The sequence below is a fragment of the Hyaena hyaena genome, unplaced genomic scaffold, assembly GCF_003009895.1.
Source record: "Hyaena hyaena isolate Hyena2069 unplaced genomic scaffold, ASM300989v1 scaffold_186, whole genome shotgun sequence".
NCBI lineage: Eukaryota > Metazoa > Chordata > Mammalia > Carnivora > Hyaenidae > Hyaena > Hyaena hyaena.
In genome coordinates this window covers 1,556,692-1,575,275 of record NW_024080818.1, presented here as the reverse complement: position 1 = coordinate 1,575,275, position 18,584 = coordinate 1,556,692, and the positions used below count along the sequence as shown (strand labels likewise).

General features: G+C 37.2%; 1 protein-coding gene and 1 pseudogene across 2 annotated transcripts in view; both read left to right on the top strand.

Moving 5' to 3' along the window:
* The window catches only part of RNF13 (ring finger protein 13), a 163,842-nt gene that overhangs the window by 14,264 nt on the left and 130,994 nt on the right, over positions 1-18,584 (top strand). For both annotated transcript variants that reach the window (XM_039241011.1, XM_039241010.1), the window contains exon 2: positions 16,637-16,766. In XM_039241011.1, the coding sequence (XP_039096942.1) occupies positions 16,653-16,766 (114 nt within the window). In that variant the 5' untranslated portion in view covers positions 16,637-16,652. The remainder of the gene's footprint in view (positions 1-16,636; positions 16,767-18,584) is intronic.
* On the top strand, positions 11,605-12,528 carry LOC120237627 (annotated as a pseudogene).

Genomic DNA, 18,584 nt, shown 5'->3' with positions numbered 1-18,584 from the left:
AGACTGAAACAGGCTCCAGGCTCTGAGCTGACAGTCAGCACAGAGCCCGACGCGGGGCTCGAACCCACGAACCGCGAGATCATGACCTAAGCGAAAGTCGGACGCTTAACCGACTAAGCCACCCAGGCGCCCCATAATGTATCATTTTTTATTTTGAAGTAATCACAAGGTTCCAGAAAAGTTGTAATAATAGAGACTTCCCTTTCTCCCCCTCAGTCATTTGAGAGTAAGTTGTTGACCCGATGCTCTATACCCACCAAATTCTTTAATATATAATTCCTACAAACAAGGATATTCTCCTTGGAGAAATGGCTCGGTTTTAGGGCTGAGGCAGGAAAACTACAAGATAAGGCTGGAAAATCTTGCCAGAAAACAAAGAGGGGTTCAAGAATGATGGAGACGTATCAAAAAGACACAAGCCTGAGGCACCTGGGTGGCTCAGTCACTTGAGCACCTGACTTTAGCTCAGGGCACAATCTCATGATCATGAGTTCTAGCCCCACGTCAGGCTTGCTGAGGTCAGCTCTGAGCCTGCTTCAGATCCTTGTCTCTCTGCCCCTCCCTTGCTCATTCTCTCTCTCAAAGATGAATAAACATAAAAAAAAAGACAAGTCAGGAATAATTAGGCATCAAAATAATTACTATGACAGATTATAACCCGCTGAGTAAAATCAGTATAATTCCATACTGATCCGAATAAGTTGACAAGTTGATGAGGAATGGGATAATTACTCTGGTAGACAGAACAATGATCCCAAAGATGTTCACATCCTAATACCTGGAACCTGTGAATATGTTACCTTATGTGATAAAAGGAACTTCACAGATATGGTTAAGAACTTTGGGGGAGGAAGATTATCCTGGATTCTCCAGGCAGAGTTTTTAGAAAAAAGAAGCAGAAGAGTAGTTTAGAATAATGTGATGTGAAAAGTATCATCTGCCGTTGCTGGCTTTGGAGGTGGACAAAGGGGCCTACCAGCCAAGGAATATGGGCAGCTTCTAGAAACTTAATAACATAATAAACATAATAATAAACATAATTGTGTAATTAAAAACACTTTTATTTAAAACATACAAGGATAATAGCCTAGAATAGAATATGAAATTTGTGTGGCTTTTTAAAATAAATGATACTTCAATGAGACTGTGAGTACTCTTTCAGATTCCTGTGCCTTTATAACAGGCTAATGGCCATATATTCATTTTCCTTTTCTTCCTATTGTGAAGTGAGAGAAGCACTGTCTCATTTAAATACTGTCATGAACAGAAAGATAACCATGTTAGTTATCAGTTTACCTTTTACTCCAAACTCACCCATCCGTACCTGCTCCGTGATAAAGGACTGGACTCTAAGCAGTTCTCCTTTACAAAGTGCATGATGTTAAGCTTGATCGGGTCCTGTAGGGGACAGGGTGCTAGAGGGAACTTACTGAAGAAAGGATTTTTTCCTTCCTAGTTCCTGTGACCTGTGTTTTCCTTTTCCTGTTCTTGCTGCATGGTCTGTCAGCAGTACATGTGGTTGAGGACATCTGGTGATGGTCTGCCTCAGCCGTGTGCCCAAAATACAGAAGAAAAAATTCAGGAAAACTAAAATCATAGTTTAATACTTTTCTTTAAAAAAAATTAAAAACTGCTTTATTGACTTATAATTGACATACTATAAACTGTATATATTTAAAGTGTAGAATCCTCCTCTCTTGCTCCTTGCCATTCCTTACTACATCTTAGTTTACTAATTACTTCTGTTAAACATTCTGTGTTTAATTTACTTTATAGTTTCTGTCTACTAATTGAACTTCTGCTAATACAGAATTAATCCCTGGAGTGATTCCAGGAGATAGACCTAAAAATTGAAGTCCTGGAATCGGTTTGGTCATGCCTTTGGGTGTGGGCACAGTGCTGAGCTCCTTGTCAGTGGAAGTGGGGTGCTAGTAATCCGTGGCATCCCAGCTAATGAAGCTATCATCTGTGGTTCATAGTGACTTATTGCCAACTGATGCACATTCCTCAGAGCCCAAGTAGCTGCTACATTTGACCTTTATGGCAGTAATAAATAACTATAAGAACTGTAGTGTGGGATGGACCCTTTTGAGTATTATGCAGTGTTTACAGACAAAGTGACGGCTGGATTTCTTAACTCTCAGCTCACAATCTGCCTTTTTTTTTTTTTTTTTAAAAACACTTTTTTGATTGCACATTTCACTGGAGAAGAAATTATTTCATCTTTAAATTGTGAATAGATTTGTGAATTATAAGACCTTATTGCTTGCTCATTAAAAAAATTTGTTTTTGTATAAAAGTAATGCACAGTTAGACAACTTGAACAAGTAGAATGGATTTCTGTTAAGATTTCTGTGATTTTCTTCCAGGCTTTTGTTTGGTATACATTATATAAATAGACTTTAGAAAAGTTTTAAAACATGCAGATAAATATAAAGAAATTAAAAAAGTATTGTTTCTATTGGGAAAAAAGTCAATGGGTCTACATACAAAACATTGGGAATAGTTTGTGTGAGGACCTGAGTTTGGAAAGAATTGATGTGTTGCTATTTGCTAACCTTTTGAAATTAAAAATTGTTCATTTTGTTTCTTTTTTTTGGAAAAGTAAAATTGTAAAGGCTTGTCATGGAATCTAAAAATTTTTGTTTTGGTTGATGGTAATAATTAAAAATCTTAGATGAGGCTTGTTCATTTTGGATAGCCTCACATTAGACAAATTAGCTGGGCAACCTTCAGTTTCCTTGCAAAGAACTATTAGGTATCTTATTTTTGCTTAAAAAGTTAAGCCTTATTTTTTCTATTCTAACACTTTTGCTCATGACAGTCTCACAGCCATTTCTTTAAAAAAAACACACACACACACAAAACTATGCTGTATGGGAATTTAACTATAGTATACCTTAGTTCCCAGTTGTTAAAACTCTTGGAAGTCATGATGCTTTTTAAGGAACACTGTGAAGTTATTGATATCATCAGTTTTTGTATGAATTGAAAACACTGTTTTGGAGGAAACTTTATAGTACTACATGTATTCAATATATATACATGACCATTAGCACATTTATTAAAAACCTATTTTATGAAATGTGATTTGGCTATTCGAAATTTTACGCCAGAGTCATTAACTAGCTGTTCATATGTACTTTCTGTTAGTGCTTGCCATAGCATATATTCTTTTGATGCATATTGTAGTATAAGATACATTTATGGAGAAAAGCAAATGAAATTACTATCCATTAAATATCTTGGCAAACTAGAAAAAGATTACCGTTATTTTAGCAGTGGAGTGTTTTGGTCCATTTTTGGAATGCTAGTGATGCTCAGGAATGTTGCTTGGGAACCAGTAGAATGTGAGCTTACTCAAGGGCTTTCCTTTGGAGATGATTAGCTGTTTCATGAGTGTTATTTGACACTGAACTAGTTGATGTCAGGATGTGAATTATCTTCAGAATTAAAGATTGTTTGGAAAGGAATTTCCTGAAAGTAATGTTGGTCTTAAACATTCATTAAATGCATTCCCATTTGTAAAATCAAGTTTTAGAATGTAATTTTATGTAGATGAGTTGTATGGTATTGTTACAGATTTAAAGTGAGCTTAGGATTTACTGTGATGCTTGGGGAAGTTTTAAATTACACAAATACCAGACCAGCATTAGATGAGTAACTGGCATCTGTGCTTTTCAGCTGTACAGATAATTATGTGTGCCAGCCAGGGTGCTCAAGTTCTCAAAAACAAGGCCAAGAGAAAATAAACAAATCAAGAGTTGGTTCTTTGAAAAGATTAACAGAGTTAATAAACCTTTACCTAACTTCAGGAAAATAAAAAGGAGGCTTAACTAAAATCAGATCTGAAAGAGAGACATATTACTGCCAATTTTACAGAAATAAAAAGAATTAGGAATAGTACTGTGAATAATTGTAGAACAAGAAGTTGGATAACTTAGTTGCAGTGGAACAACCTGCCAAGACTAGGTCATGAAAAAAAATAGAATATGTGCATAGATTTTATGACTAGTAAGGAGGTTGAATCAATAATCAGATACCTCTCAAGCAAGAAAAGCTCAGGATCAGATAGCTTCACTGATGAAATCTACCAAATATCTTAAAAAAGAATTATACCAGTCCTTAAACTTTTCCAAAAAGTTGAAGAGGAGGGAATACTTCCTAGCTCATAATAGAAGACCAGAATTATTCTGATCTGAAAGCCAGATACAGATAATATAAGAAAACTACAGACCAGTATTTCTTATGAGTATTGATGGAAAAATCCTCAACAAAGTACCAGCAAACCAAATTCAACAGCACCATGACCGAGTGCATTCCTAGAATTAAGAGATGGTTTAGCATATGAAAAAGTAGTCAGTAGCACAACACACTAATAGCATAAAGAAAAAAATACATGACCATCTTAATGTAGAAAAAAGCATTTGATAAAATTCTTGATAAAAAGCGCTGAATAAGAGGGCAATTACTTCAGCATAGTAAAGGTCATATATAAAAATTCCACACTTAATATCATACACAGTGGTAAAAGACTGATATTGAAAGCTCTTCCTTTAAGATTAGGAACAAGACCAGGATGCCTGCTTTCACCGCTTCTATTCCTTACTAGAGTGCTGGAAGTCCTAGCCAGAGCAATCAGGCAAGAAAGAGAAATAAAAGGTATCCAAATTTAAAAGGAAGAAGTCAGATTATCTCTGTTTACAGATAACATGATTTTACATGTATAAAACCATAAAGATTCCACAAAAAAACCCTATTAGAACTAACAGACAAATTTAGCAAAGTTGCAAGATATATAATCAATATGCAAAAATCAGCAAACTATCATAAAAGGAAATTAATGAAACCATTCCATTTACAATAGCATCAGAAAGAATAAAATATTGAGGAATAAACTTACAAAGATTGCAAAAGACTTATACATTGAAAACTACAAAACATTGCTGAGAGAAATCAGACACAAATAGATGGATAGACATCCCATGTTCATGGATTGACAGACTTAGTATTATTAAGATGTCAGTACTATTCAAAGCAATCTGTGGATTTAGTGCAATCCCTACTAAAATCCCAATGACATTTTTTCTCCTACTGAAATAGAAAAAAATTTGTCCTAAAATTCGTATGGAATCTCAAGGGAACTCAACTAGTCAATATTGACCAAAATACAAAGTTGGAGGTCGGTGATCAAAACCGCATGATTCTGGCATATAGAATATGTTTGGAATGTGATGAAGAACCTAGAAATAAATCCTTACATGTATAGTTAAATGATTTTTGACAGTAGTGCCAAGACCATTGAGTGGAGGAAGGGGATGGTCCTTTCAACAAATAGTATTGGGAAAACTGTATATCCTCCTGCCAAAGAATGCAGTTGGACCCATCTTATATGCAAAAAGTAACTCAAAATGATCAAAAACCTAAATGTAGAGCTAATGCATAAAACTCTTAGATGAAAACATAGGGGAGAAACTTCATGACATTGGATTTGGCAATGATATCTTGAATATTAAAAGCACAGGCAACAAAAGAAAAAATAGGTGAGTTGGACTTGTGCACTAAAGGACACTGCGCAGAGTGAAAAGAAAACCCATGGAATGAGAGACAACGTTTTTCAACCATATATCTGATAAGGGAACTATATACAGACTATATAAAGAACTTTTATAACTCAATAACAACAACCACACCCAGATTAAAAATGGCAAAAACTTAAATAATTATTCCTTCCATGGAGACACACAAATGATTAATAAGCATATGAAAAGATGTTCAACATCACTAATCATTAGGGAAATGCAAATCAAAACCACAATGAGGTACCACTTTACACCCAGTAGGAGGATTATTATCAAACAGACAAAATAGTAAGTGTTGGTGAGGATGAAAAGAAATTGGAACCGTGTGCATTGATGGTAGGAATGTAAAAACGGTGCAGCTGATATGGAAGATGATATAGCAGTTCCTCAAGAACTTAAACAGAATTATTATAATGACTCAGTAATTCTACTTCTGGGCATATACCCCCAAGGAGTGAAAGCAGGGACTCAGTTATTTGTATACCCAGTTCATAGCAGCTTTATTCACAGTAGCTAAGAGATGGGAACAACCAAAGTGTCCATCAGCAGATGAATGGATAAACAAATATGGCGTATACATATAATGGAATATTATTTAGCCTTTAAAAAGAAGGAAATGCTGACACATGCTACAACATGGATAAATCTTGAAGACATTATGCTAAAGTGAAATAAGCCAGACAAAAATGTGATTTTACTTATATTAGGTACATAGACTAGTCAGATTTATAGAGGCAGAATCATAGTTGCTGAGGATAGGAGTTTGGGATGGGAAATTCATGTTTAAAGGGTACAGAGTTTCAGTTTGGGAAGATGAAAAAGTTCTGGAGATGAATGGTGATGTTGGTTATACAACAGTATAATTATACAACAGTATAAATGTAGTTACTGTCACTGAACTTTACACTGAACAAAATTTACCATTTTAAACAATTTTCTGTATATTATAGCAAAATTAAAAAATGAGCCTGACGGCCTTCTAAGAAGATCCCTGAAGAGTTAAAATGATTTATTCGGCACATTGATAAAAACTTTTCTGTGTTTGATAATTTGTATAATAAACAGTAGAGAAATAGTATAATGAATCTCAATATAATCTTCACCTAGATTTAACATTTCTTAGTCTTCTGATTTAATTTCTTTGGCATATTTTAAAGTAAATTACAGGTATCATGACATTTCATTCCTAAGTATTTCACTATGCATCTCCAAAAATAAGGGCTTTCTCATATGACCACAATACTGCCATCATACCTAACAAAATGAACAGTTACTTAAAGTGTATCCAATATCTAGACCACATTCACATTGTCTCTCTTGTTCCTTAACTGTATTTTTATCCTTGGTTTGCTTGAAACTTGTGTTCTGCTTTTGGATTTAATGTTTCGTATTTCATGCTGTTTTCCCATTTCATCCCACTACAGTGTGCTGTTTATTCCATTTAATTTTACAGAAATTGTTGCAGTGCTCTCAAGTAACACACCTACCTTGTCTTGTAGCTAATTTTTTTTTTTCTGTTCTATGTATTTCCTGTAAGCTTGAAGTTAGCCCTGAAGGCTTGTTAGAATTGGGTTAAAACAGTTTTGACAAGAATACATTTTAGGCGATATAGACTGAACAGAAAGTAGAATGAGAATTTGCCAGTTGGAAAGCTCTTCAGACAGTCAGGAAGCTAATTTCAGATAAAATGTCTGTTAATGGGTGAAGTTCTGTCGAGTAGTAGGCACAGTTGGATATGATCAGAGATCATGGTGATGGCTATACCTCTAAGAAACCTGCTTGGTAGTTCTCAAGCATTTTTTACATTTTCTCTACTAAATACTTTCTTTGAAGAAATGTAGACTTCTTCTGATTTTAGGAATACTTAGAATGAGTATAGAGTCCTATTCTATTTTTGGTAGTAATTATGGAGAGAGAGTGAGACAGAAAAAGAGGAAAGATAGAGAAGGCTGGATGGAGGTAAAGAGGTAGATATTTGTAACTAGCAAGATTTTTTTTACTAAAAAACCCAAGTTCAGCTGCTCATTGCTTAAAAGGCCAATACTCAAGGGGCGCTTGGGTGGCTTAGTCGGTTAAGCATCCGACTTTCGCTTAGGTCATGATCTCGCGGTTCGTGGGTTCGGCCCCGCGTCGGGCTCTGTACTGACTGCCAGCTCAGAGCCTGGAGCCTGTTTCAGTCTTTGACTCCCTCTCTCTCTGACCCTTCCCTGCTCATGCTGTCTCTCTCTCTCTCTCCTAGAAATTTAAAAAAAAAAGGCCAATACTCAAGATTATTTTTGATTGGAAAGTAATATGATTATGATGAACACCAAGTATTGTATATAAGTGATGAATCATTAAATTTTATACCTGAAACTAATGTTGCACTGTATGTTAATTAGTTGAATTTAAATAAATACTTGGCCAAAAAAAAAAAAAAGGAAAAGAATATGAGCTTTATTCAGGAGGACTGCCACCTGGGGAGAGAGTGGATTCTTGTCCAAAAACAAACTCGAAGGTTTGTGCCTGGCCCAAAGATTTTTAAAGGAACATTAGGGCAGTTAATCAGTAAAAGAGGAACATAGTGGTCTGTAACACTTCTTAATTGTGTGGAGACTTAGTGGTGTCAGCTACAGCTGTTATCATTGCAGTGCTCAGAGGTTGTGTATTCAGGTGCGGGCTTGGGGGAGGTTGTGCAACAGGGTTTGGTTCTGTGTCTTACTAGTAAACAGTGCATGATCTTTAGATCTACAAAGAAAGGCTTTAGTTAATCACTAAGGCTAAAGGTGCTTTCTAAAAAAAACTTTGTCCCTCTGGCAGACCTAGTGGTCTGAGTTGGTGGCTTCAATTTTATTAGAAGGCTTTTCTGTGTGGTTTTTCAAAAACATTCTAAAGAAGTGTCATCCGTGGAGAAAGGGGAACGACTCTTGCAGCTGTTGGTGCAAATGCAAACTGGTGCAGCTACTCTGGAGAACAGTACGGAGGTTCCTCAGAAAGTTCAAAATAGAACTGGGTATTTACCTAAAGCATATAAAAATACAGATTCAAAGGGGGTACATGCACCCTAATGTTTATAGCAGCATTATGAACAATTGCCTAACTGTGGAGAGAACCCAAATGTCCATCGACTGATGAATGGATAAAGAAGATGTGTGTATGTATGTGTGTACACACACACACACACACACACACATACACACACACTGGAATATTACTCAACCATCAAAAAGAAATGAAGTCTTGCCATATGCAGCAATGTAGATGGAGCTAGAGTGTATTATACTAGGCGAAAAAAGTCACAGAAAGACAAATACCACATGATTTCACTCATATATAGAATTTAAGAAACAAAACAGATGAACATATGGGAGTGGGGGAAAAGAGAGGGTAACAAACCATAAGAAATCCTTAAAGATAGAGAGCAATTGAGGATTGATGGAGGGAGGAGGTGGGGGATGGGCTAGATAGGTGATGGGTATTAAGGAGAGCACTTGTTATGATGAGCACTGAGTGTTATATATAAGTGATGAATCACTAAATTCTCCTGAAACTAATATTATCCTGTATGTTAACTGACTAGAATTTCAATAAAATTTTGAACAAAGAATGTCCTCAGTAGAATGTGTACTATTTGAGAGAGATAAGAGTCACAACAAACAATACTTAATGAATTCTGTTATAGAGACTGTAGTAGTTGAATAAATTCAAAGAGAAGAGACTGGTAAGAATTGTAATGAGGAAGAAAGGTACAACAGCCACTCTGCATGATGGATCAGGAGTTTTGGTTGACATTAACACTCTCAATAAATGGGCATAACCTGATACCAGGTTCCACTAGCTTTGTGGAAGGATACAGACTTGGAACATGGATATTAACATAAGATAGATCTTCACTGAGAAGCCTTACATTCATTCAGGTAAAGCTTTTATGCTCAACAAAGAATATACTGAATTGTGACAGACAAGCGTATGTGGATATGGATGAGAGCAGCATAGGAGAGTCTTCTGTAGAAGGGAAACACTTTTCGTAACAGTCTGAGTAGTTTCCAGGTTTCTTCAAGGTCATACTTGATTTCAAGAAAGATGATCCCTCAGGGACTGTTTTTATTTGTAAAGTTTTATTATTATTTTTTAATATTTATTTTTGAGAGAGAGACAGAGTATGAGCAGGGGAGAGGCAGAGAGAGGGAGACACAGAATTCAAAGCAGGCTCCAGGATCTGAGCTGTCAGCACAGAGCCTGAAGCAGGGCTCAAACCCACCAACCGTGAGATCATGACCTGAGCTGAAGTCAGACACTTAACCGACCGAGCCACCCATGCGTCCTGGGAATGTTTTTATTTTTGTGACAAGCTTTTATAATTGCAGTCTTTCCACATGTCATGCTTTTTATCAGTTAGGAAGTCATTTTTACATAAGTAATGTTGTCTAGTAATACAGTTTGACAATCTGTATCTTAACCTAGTAGTTTAAGTGCTCTAAGAAAGTATTGAAGGATTTAAACTTATTAACCTTTGTCTCTAGAAGACTTTTTGAAGATTTTTGTGATTATTTTGTGTATGTGTGTGTGATTTTTTTTTTTTTGAAAATGTGTGTTAATAACCTTGGATCTTTTTTACAGAAACTTCATATATTTATACATAAAAATTTGCATATAATATCATAGTATTCATTGTTTTCTCCTAAGTTTTCCTTTGAAGGTAGAGGATTGTCTTTTAATTTCTGGCTTACACATGGATGACATAGATGATGCATATATCACAAGATGTAGAGCTAGTGACAACAGGGTGCATTCTTCAAAATTGTGAGTTGATCAGAACAAGGGTACCTATTGGACTACTGGGAAATAAAATTGTTTAGTTAGACAGACTCTGAAAATTTTAGACTGCCACTTCAACATTTACTTCTATGGATTGCATTCCTTCCCCCCACATTCATTTCAAAATTCTTTTGTTTCTTGACTTTTGTGAAATCAATCTTTATTTTCCCTTTCTCTCGACCCTTAAATTTATATATTCTTTAGAGTTTTCTTTAGCCCTCTTTTCTTGATTTTCACTTTTGCATTAAAATCACGTTAGTTATCACATATTTGTTGATGATTCCTACATCTCTCTAGGCCTTGGGTAGAGCTCCTGACTTCTATTCATTACTTTCTGTTTACATGTCCACCATGATATTTCACAAACATTAATAAAAAAAAAATTGCAAATTGTACTCACCTCCACTAACTGTAGTTCTCCTTTGGTATTCCGTGTTTTGTCTACTGGCAGCAACACCCAAACTCATTTCCTCCTGTATTTCACTGCTGTTAAGTCCTTATATGCATTTTTGTATTTATTCTACAGAGTTGTCCTTTCAAGTCCTAAATAATCTCTTTTTACAGATTAAGCAACTTAGTCATTTTGTCTCAAAATCACACTGTTAGTATGTGTCACTGTGGCAGCAGAAACCAAGGTCTATCAAATACTAGATTTCCTATTTCTTGCCACAGTTATAATACTACTACTCATCTCTGTGGCCTTAATCTGAAAAAAAAAATAAGAGTGTGCCTATGAGGTTTAACTACAAGAATATTTATGGCAGAGTTTATTTTATTTATTAAAAAAATTTTTTTTTAAATCTTTATTTATTTTTGAAAGTGAGACAAAGACAGAGTGTGAGCAGGGGAGAGGCAGACACAGAATCTGAAGTAGGCTCCAGGCTCTGAGATGTCAGCACAGAGCCTGACATGGGGCTCGAACCCACGAACTATGAGATCATGACCTGAGCTGAAGTTGGATGCTTAACCAACTGAGCCACCCAGGCTCCCCTATGGCAGAGTTTATAATGGTCAAAAAAATTCTAACAAAGATTCTATTAAATCCATTATAACACATTCCATTAAATAAATCCATTATAGTGCATTTACATGGAATGTCATATGGTCATTATATATTGTTTTAAACCAGTAGTTTTCGTTTTGTATATACAAAGTCATGTGTAGAAACCCAGTGTATGAAATACAGCTTTAAAAAAAAGTTTGAAGTCCGTCTGCAGGTGCCATGATGGTAGATGAGACCAGTCAGGTGCTCCTGAGCTCTGGCCTCACCATCCTGTCCCAGCCACTCATATGGGATATGAGCCTTTTCCTCCAACAGTAGGATGAAATATTTTTGGTTGGCAAATAAGTCAGCTTCCTGGTCTGTTTTGTTACACTCAGCACATTGTGAGTATCCATGGGGAGTGTAGGTTGTTTACAGGCTTACCTCCAAGACTCTTCAAGGAGTCCTTGGAACTGTGGTCAATGGAAAAGTATATAGCATTACTAAGAATGTGACAAGGTTGAGTATTTAGGCCCTGGAAATGTGCAGAAAGAAGCCACACCTTCCTTCAATCCAAGTTATCAAGGAGACAGCTTGAGAGATGTTGGGTCATTCTGCTGCTACCCTCATCACCCCTTCCACATGATTAGTCTAAGATGTATGGAACAATTCATTGGCAGAGAATCCAAGTACTGTGGACTTTGTGACTCCATAGTAACCATCTCTTGCAAAGAGGGCATCCTAGGACTTTTCCTGGTCTTATTCCTTGTCTTCTAGGTGACATCATTTATTTGTGGCTCTGTAACTCATTGGGTTACCTCATTAATACCTATGCCCTGGATAGTGCAGTTTCCACCATGAGTAAAATGAAGAGTTATTCCCAAGTGTCCCAGGATTTTTTGCCAGTATATTGACCTATCCCTTTGTGCTTGTCTTCAATCTTGTGGCTGTCAACAACTGTGGGCTTGCTGGTGGGTCGCCTCCCTACTCCCCAGTATATACTTCTTGGATAGATTGCTGGTGCATGTGACAGAAATATGAGTCGAGGAAATAGCCTATTTTTTCAGATGGCCCCCTTTGGGAAGACTTATTGTTATGACCTGAGAATGTTAATTTGAAGATGTGGGGCAGGGACAGTGACATTTCTATAGTCCCAGATGCAAAGAATTACGGAGGAGAATGTTGATTTCTATACGGTGTGGTGTGCTTTTTAAAAAATCATTTAGGGGCGCCTGGGTGGCTTAGTCGGTTAAGCGTCTGACTTTCGCTTAGGTCATGATCTTGTGGTTCGTGGGTTCGAGCCCCGCGTCAGGCTCTGTGCTGACAGCCAGTTCAGAGCCTGGAGCCTGTTTCAGAGTCTGTGACTCCCTCTCTCTCTCTGACCCTGCCCTGCTCACGCTGTCTCTCTCTCTCCTAGAAATAAATAAAACATTAAAAAAAAAAAAGAATCATTTAATCTTGGGGGAAAAAATGTTTGAAAAGTGTGGAAGCCCCAGAGGGTTTCCTGGACTACTACCTGCACAGTTCTCCAGGTGATGCTACTGTACAGGGTTTAAAAAATTTTAATTTTTTCAAGTATTGTTAATAAATTAGGAAAATATTCACAATATATGAAGTGAAACGATTACAGTTAACAAAACAACATGTACATATAATATGTCCCAAATTTTGCTAAGTGTATATTTGAATGTACATATAACTAAAAAAATGGAAGGTTATACTTCAAAATATGGATGCTAGTTATTCCTTAAATTGGTGATTATGAGTGATTTAAATTTTTTGTACATTTTCTACAATCAATAGAGATTAGAAAAACTCCAGAATGTGTTATATTTAAAAATGCAATAAAAGCAAAAAGAAGTGTACCCAATCCTCTGCCTATTGTTAAATACAGAAATAAATGTTACCCCCTCCCCTCTCTCTGCTGCCTCATATCCAGACTAAAAGAAGGAAACAATCCAGTGGCTATTGTGCCTTGAGCATTGGTTTGAAGCCCTTGAGTATCTGTGTTAAGCATATAGGGTTAACCTTTTGAACATCAACCTTGAATATGGGTATTATTTTCAGTTGGCCTTTAGGGAGTAGATTTAGAGTAGAAGCAAACTGCCTGGGGTGTGAATCCCAGCTCTGCCATTATTCATTGGTTGCCCTTGGGTTAGTTAGTTACCAGTACCTAATTTTCCCCACCTATGAAGAGGGAGTTTTTAGGAGTAGATGAGTTTAACTCTATGACATGCTTGGAGAAATGCCTGGCACTTAGTGATCAGTAATAGTTATTGTGGTTATTATACTATCATACTATTTTCTGTTTTTAATTTCATTGATTCTATTTTTATCTATTTCTTTTTGCTTCTTTAGAGTATATTTTATTCTTTTTCAAGGTTCTTGAGATGGAAGCCTAGATTATCAAAATGAGCCCTTTCCTGTTTTACTAATGTATGCATTCAATGCTATAAATTTCCTCTCAGCACTACTTCAGCTGTGTCTCACAAACTTTAGTATATTTTCATTTTCAATTCAATGCATTTTTTACATTTTTGTTGAGACTTTTTCTTTAGTCCATGGATTATTTAGAGTTGTGTTGTTTAGTTTCCAAATGTTTAAAGATTTTTTCATGGGGCAAAGTCCAGAGAAAACCAGATGTAAGCTTTTAAGAGTCCTGTCTCAATGGAGTCACACAGGATGTACTCAATTCCTCAGCACTGCGTTATGACAACGTATGTGAAATGTCTATCAGGGAAGCTCAGTGCCCAGGGTTATACTGGGCGTTGTTCAGTGATTCAGTGCTCAGGGTTTATACTGGGGACTGTTCCTGTAGGTACCCTCTATCTAGCATGTTCAAAATTTCAGATTCTCAGAAAGAAAATGTGTTTTCAACATAACCACATTATTTGCAGAGTTCAGACACAATGAGCCGTTCTTACCAGGGAATGAGGGGAACCCTCCTGAAATCTTAAGTTCCTAGATGCCCTTAAAGGGCCAATTCTGCAAGCAGGTCTTTCTAAGGATGGCAGCCTCAGACTTGCTATGTTAACTCTATTCTGCACAGAGGTATATTATAAAATGTATTTTATCTAAGAAACTAAACTAGTATCAACAAGTCTATACTTTTTTAAATAATTTTTTTGTTAAAATCTTTTTTGCATGTTTCCATTTACTTTCTTAAAAAATTTTTTTAATGTTTTATTTATTTCTGAGAGAGTGGGAGAGAGACAGCATGAGCAGGGGAGGGTCAGAGAGGGGGAGATACAGAATCTGAAACAGGCTCCAGGCTCTGAGCTAGTTGTCAGCACAGAGCCCAGTGTGGGGCTCGAACCCACAAACTGTGAGATCATGACCTGAGCCGAAGGCTGGCGCTCAACCGACTGAGCCACCAAGGCGCCCCCCCCCTTTTTTTTTTTAAAGAGAGAGAACACACAAGCAGGGGAGAGGAGCATAGGGGGAGAGAGAGAGAGAGAGAGAGAGAGAGAGAGAGAGAGAGAGAGAAAGAATACCAAGCAGGCTCCACACTCAGCACAGAGCCCGACTAGGGCTCGATCCCATGAACCTGGGATCATGAGCTAAGTCAAAATCAAAAGTTGATGCTCTTGACTGAACCACCCTCGGACCCCCAAATGTATATATTTTTAGAAAAGCTTTATTGACATATATTAACACACCATAAGATTTACCCATTTAAAGTGAACAGCACAATGATTTTTAGTATATTTATGGAGTTGTGTAACAGTCACCACAATCTAATTTTAGAACATTTTCTTCACCCCTAAAAAACCCCCAAACCCCTGGGCAGTCGTTCCCCATTCCTAGCAGCCCACCAGGCTTCCTTGGCTCCTACCTGCAGCCTCCAGGCAACCATGAATCCACTCTCTGTCTCTGTGGAACAGATCTATACATTTGACATGTTTTCAACTTCAGTTCTTCTCTGATCTTAATGGTTTTGTAAGAAGGTAGTTCAGAAATTATTCAGAGACATTTCTCTTTCAGTGTGTGTCAAGGGGTCACACTGTTGATACAGAGCCTTATCAACAGTAATCATCATCAAAATTAGTATTACTTGAGTTAGTGGCATTTAATGAAATAATTCATTATAGAGGCCCTTGTCTCTGGGGTGCCTGAGTGGCTTAGTCAGTTGACCATCTGATTCTTGATTTCGGCTCTGGTTATGATCTCAGGGTCATGGGATTGAATCCCTCTTGGGGCTCTGTGCTGAGTGTGGAGCCTGTGTAAGATTTTCGCTCTCTCCCTCTGCCTCTCTCTCTGCCTCTGTCTGTCTCTCAAATTAAAATAAAATAAAATAAAAATAAAGGCCCTGTCTTTGCAAACTTTGTTCTCACCTTAAAAAAAATGTTATACTGTTGGTTGAGGCCTACCAAGAAAATTTTAATCATATTACTTGGTTATTGTTTGTCCTTTAATGGTACCTTTTTGCTATAAGATAGCTAAAGACTCATGTAGAAAATTGGGTGAACTTGGAAAAGGTAGCTGTACTATTGCCATTAGGAGGTAGAGAGAGAAAAAGGTGTATATGTTGTTAGGAGGGAAAGGGCAAAGCATATACATAATATATGGCTGGTTTTTCTTTTATATTCCCTAAAGTGGGTGCAATATGCAAGAATAAAAAGTAAGTTTACATGTGAAATTATTAGTTATATTTAAAGAATTGTAAAAATTCTTTAAAATTGTAGAGGTGCCTGGGTGACTTAGTTGGTTGAGTGTCTGACTCTTGATTTTGGCTCCAGTCATGATCTCATGGTTCCAGGGTTTGGGCCCCATGTCGGGCTCTGTGCTGCCAGCGAGGAGCCTGCTTAGGATTCTCTCTCTCTCCCTCTTTCTCTGTCCCTCCGCTGCACATGTGTGCGCGCATACCCACATGCTTTCTCAAATAGACATTAAAAAAATAAATTGTAAAAATTGTAAAGCAAAGGTATTCTTTGTGTTTTTTAGTCATTATATTGATAGAAGTCTAGTTCCCTTCATAATTGAGTTAGTAGACAAGCTGTACTACACACTGAGAACCATGGGAGGGTATTTGTTTTGTGGTTAAAACACAGAACTTAGTCACCATGAGTTACGTAGTTATTGACTAACTTTGGGTGTGTACGTAAGTGTCCAAATCTGTGTCAATTCTTATGCTTTGGAAATAGGCTTAATTTTAATGTTAACACGTGTTTGTAATTAAGAGATTTTTTTGGACATCAGGAACTAACATTTTAGGTGACTTGTTTTCAGAGATAAAGCCCCAGAGCTCATCATTACTTATTTGCTTATCTTCCAGGTGATTTTACAGCAAGATGCTGCTCTCCATCGGGATGCTCATGCTGTCGGCCACACAAGTCTATACCATTTTGACTGTCCAGCTCTTTGCATTCTTAAACCTACTACCTGTAGAAGCAGACATTTTAGCAGTAAGTACACTAAGATTTATTCATGTCTAAAAATTTCCCTTAAAGAAGAGCTTTTAAAAGTCCTAAATGTCGGGGCGCCTGGGTGGCTTGGTTGGTTGAGCTTCCGACTTTCGCTTAGGTCATGATCTCACGGTTCGTGGGTTCGAGCCCCGCGTCGGGCTCTGTGCTGACTGCCAGCTCAGAGCCTGGAGCCTGTTTCAGAGTCTGTGACTCCCTCTCTCTCTGACCCTCCCCTACTCATGCTGTCTCTCTCCTAGAAATAAATAAAACATTTAAAAAAAAAAAAAATCCTAAATGGCAAGATGTTTACCTGTGAACATACAGGCACATACACATACTTGTTACTTGAAAGTGGAGGGCCTTACTCATCTTTTTATTGCTTAATATCTAACATAAGATTTCACATACAATTCATGTCTAAAAATTTCCCTTAAAGAAGAGCTTTTAAAAGTCCTAAATGTCGGGGCGCCTGGGTGGCTTGGTTGGTTGAGCTTCCGACTTTCGCTTAGGTCATGATCTCACGGTTCGTGGGTTCGAGCCCCGCGTCGGGCTCTGTGCTGACTGCCAGCTCAGAGCCTGGAGCCTGTTTCAGAGTCTGTGACTCCCTCTCTCTCTGACCCTCCCCTACTCATGCTGTCTCTCTCCTAGAAATAAATAAAACATTTAAAAAAAAAAAAATCCTAAATGGCAAGATGTTTACCTGTGAACATACAGGCACATACACATACTTGTTACTTGAAAGTGGAGGGCCTTACTCATCTTTTTATTGCTTAATATCTAACATAAGATCTCACATACAATTAGTACTTGATAAATGTTACTCTTGAAAATATGTGTGCATTTTCAAGAGTGCTCTTGCACACATGAATCTACATGCTGTGTATTTGTGTAGAATCTTACTGTTTTTCTTGATAACTAGCATAGCTCTAATGATTTTGATATATACATATATATCAATATATTTTTTAATTAAATGTTTATTTTTGAGAGCGAGAGTGAGAGAATCCCAAGCAGGTAGTGCACTGTGAGTGCAGAGCCCAACGTAGGGCTCAAACTCATGAGCTGCAAGATCATGATCTGAGCCAAAATCAAGAGTCAGATGCAGAGCCACGCAGGCGCCCATGATAACGATATTAAAAATAATTTTTTTAACGTTTACTTATTTTTGAGACAGAGACAGAACGTGAATGAGGGAGGGGCAGAGAGAGAGAGAGAGAGAGATGGACACACAGTCTGAAGCTGACTCCATGCTCTGAGCTGTCAGTACAGAGCCCTACATGGGTCTCGAACTTACAAACCATGAGATCACGACCTGAGTTGAAGTTGGACACTTAACTGACTGAGTCACCCAGTCTCCCCTTGATATTTTTAAAAATTATATAAGATGCTCATAGGAAATTTCAACCTCAGACTATTGTCAATGGGAAGGGAAGCACAGTGATCTTATCTTTGATGGTAGATAGAAAAGTTTTTGGAAAAGAAGATTGATCTTCAAAAACCTTAGTATTTCTTTCTAGGTTGTCTTACTGTCCTCTGCACTGGGAAGTGTATATATTTCGTGTTTCTCATTTCTGTGAAGCCAGAATACTTCACATATCCTGTGTGTATATGTATGTATGTGTGTATATACATCTATACTCTAGGTGCTATGCTAAACCTTATTATTTTAAATTTCTGGGTGCAGGGGATTTGCTGAATGACATCAGGTCACTCTAGAAACAGAAGGGCCAGAATTGTTGCTGACCAAAGCTTGAGGTGGTGCTCAGCCATGTTTCTGTATACTGTGGTACTTGTGGAAGTGTTGAGGATCATTGTGGA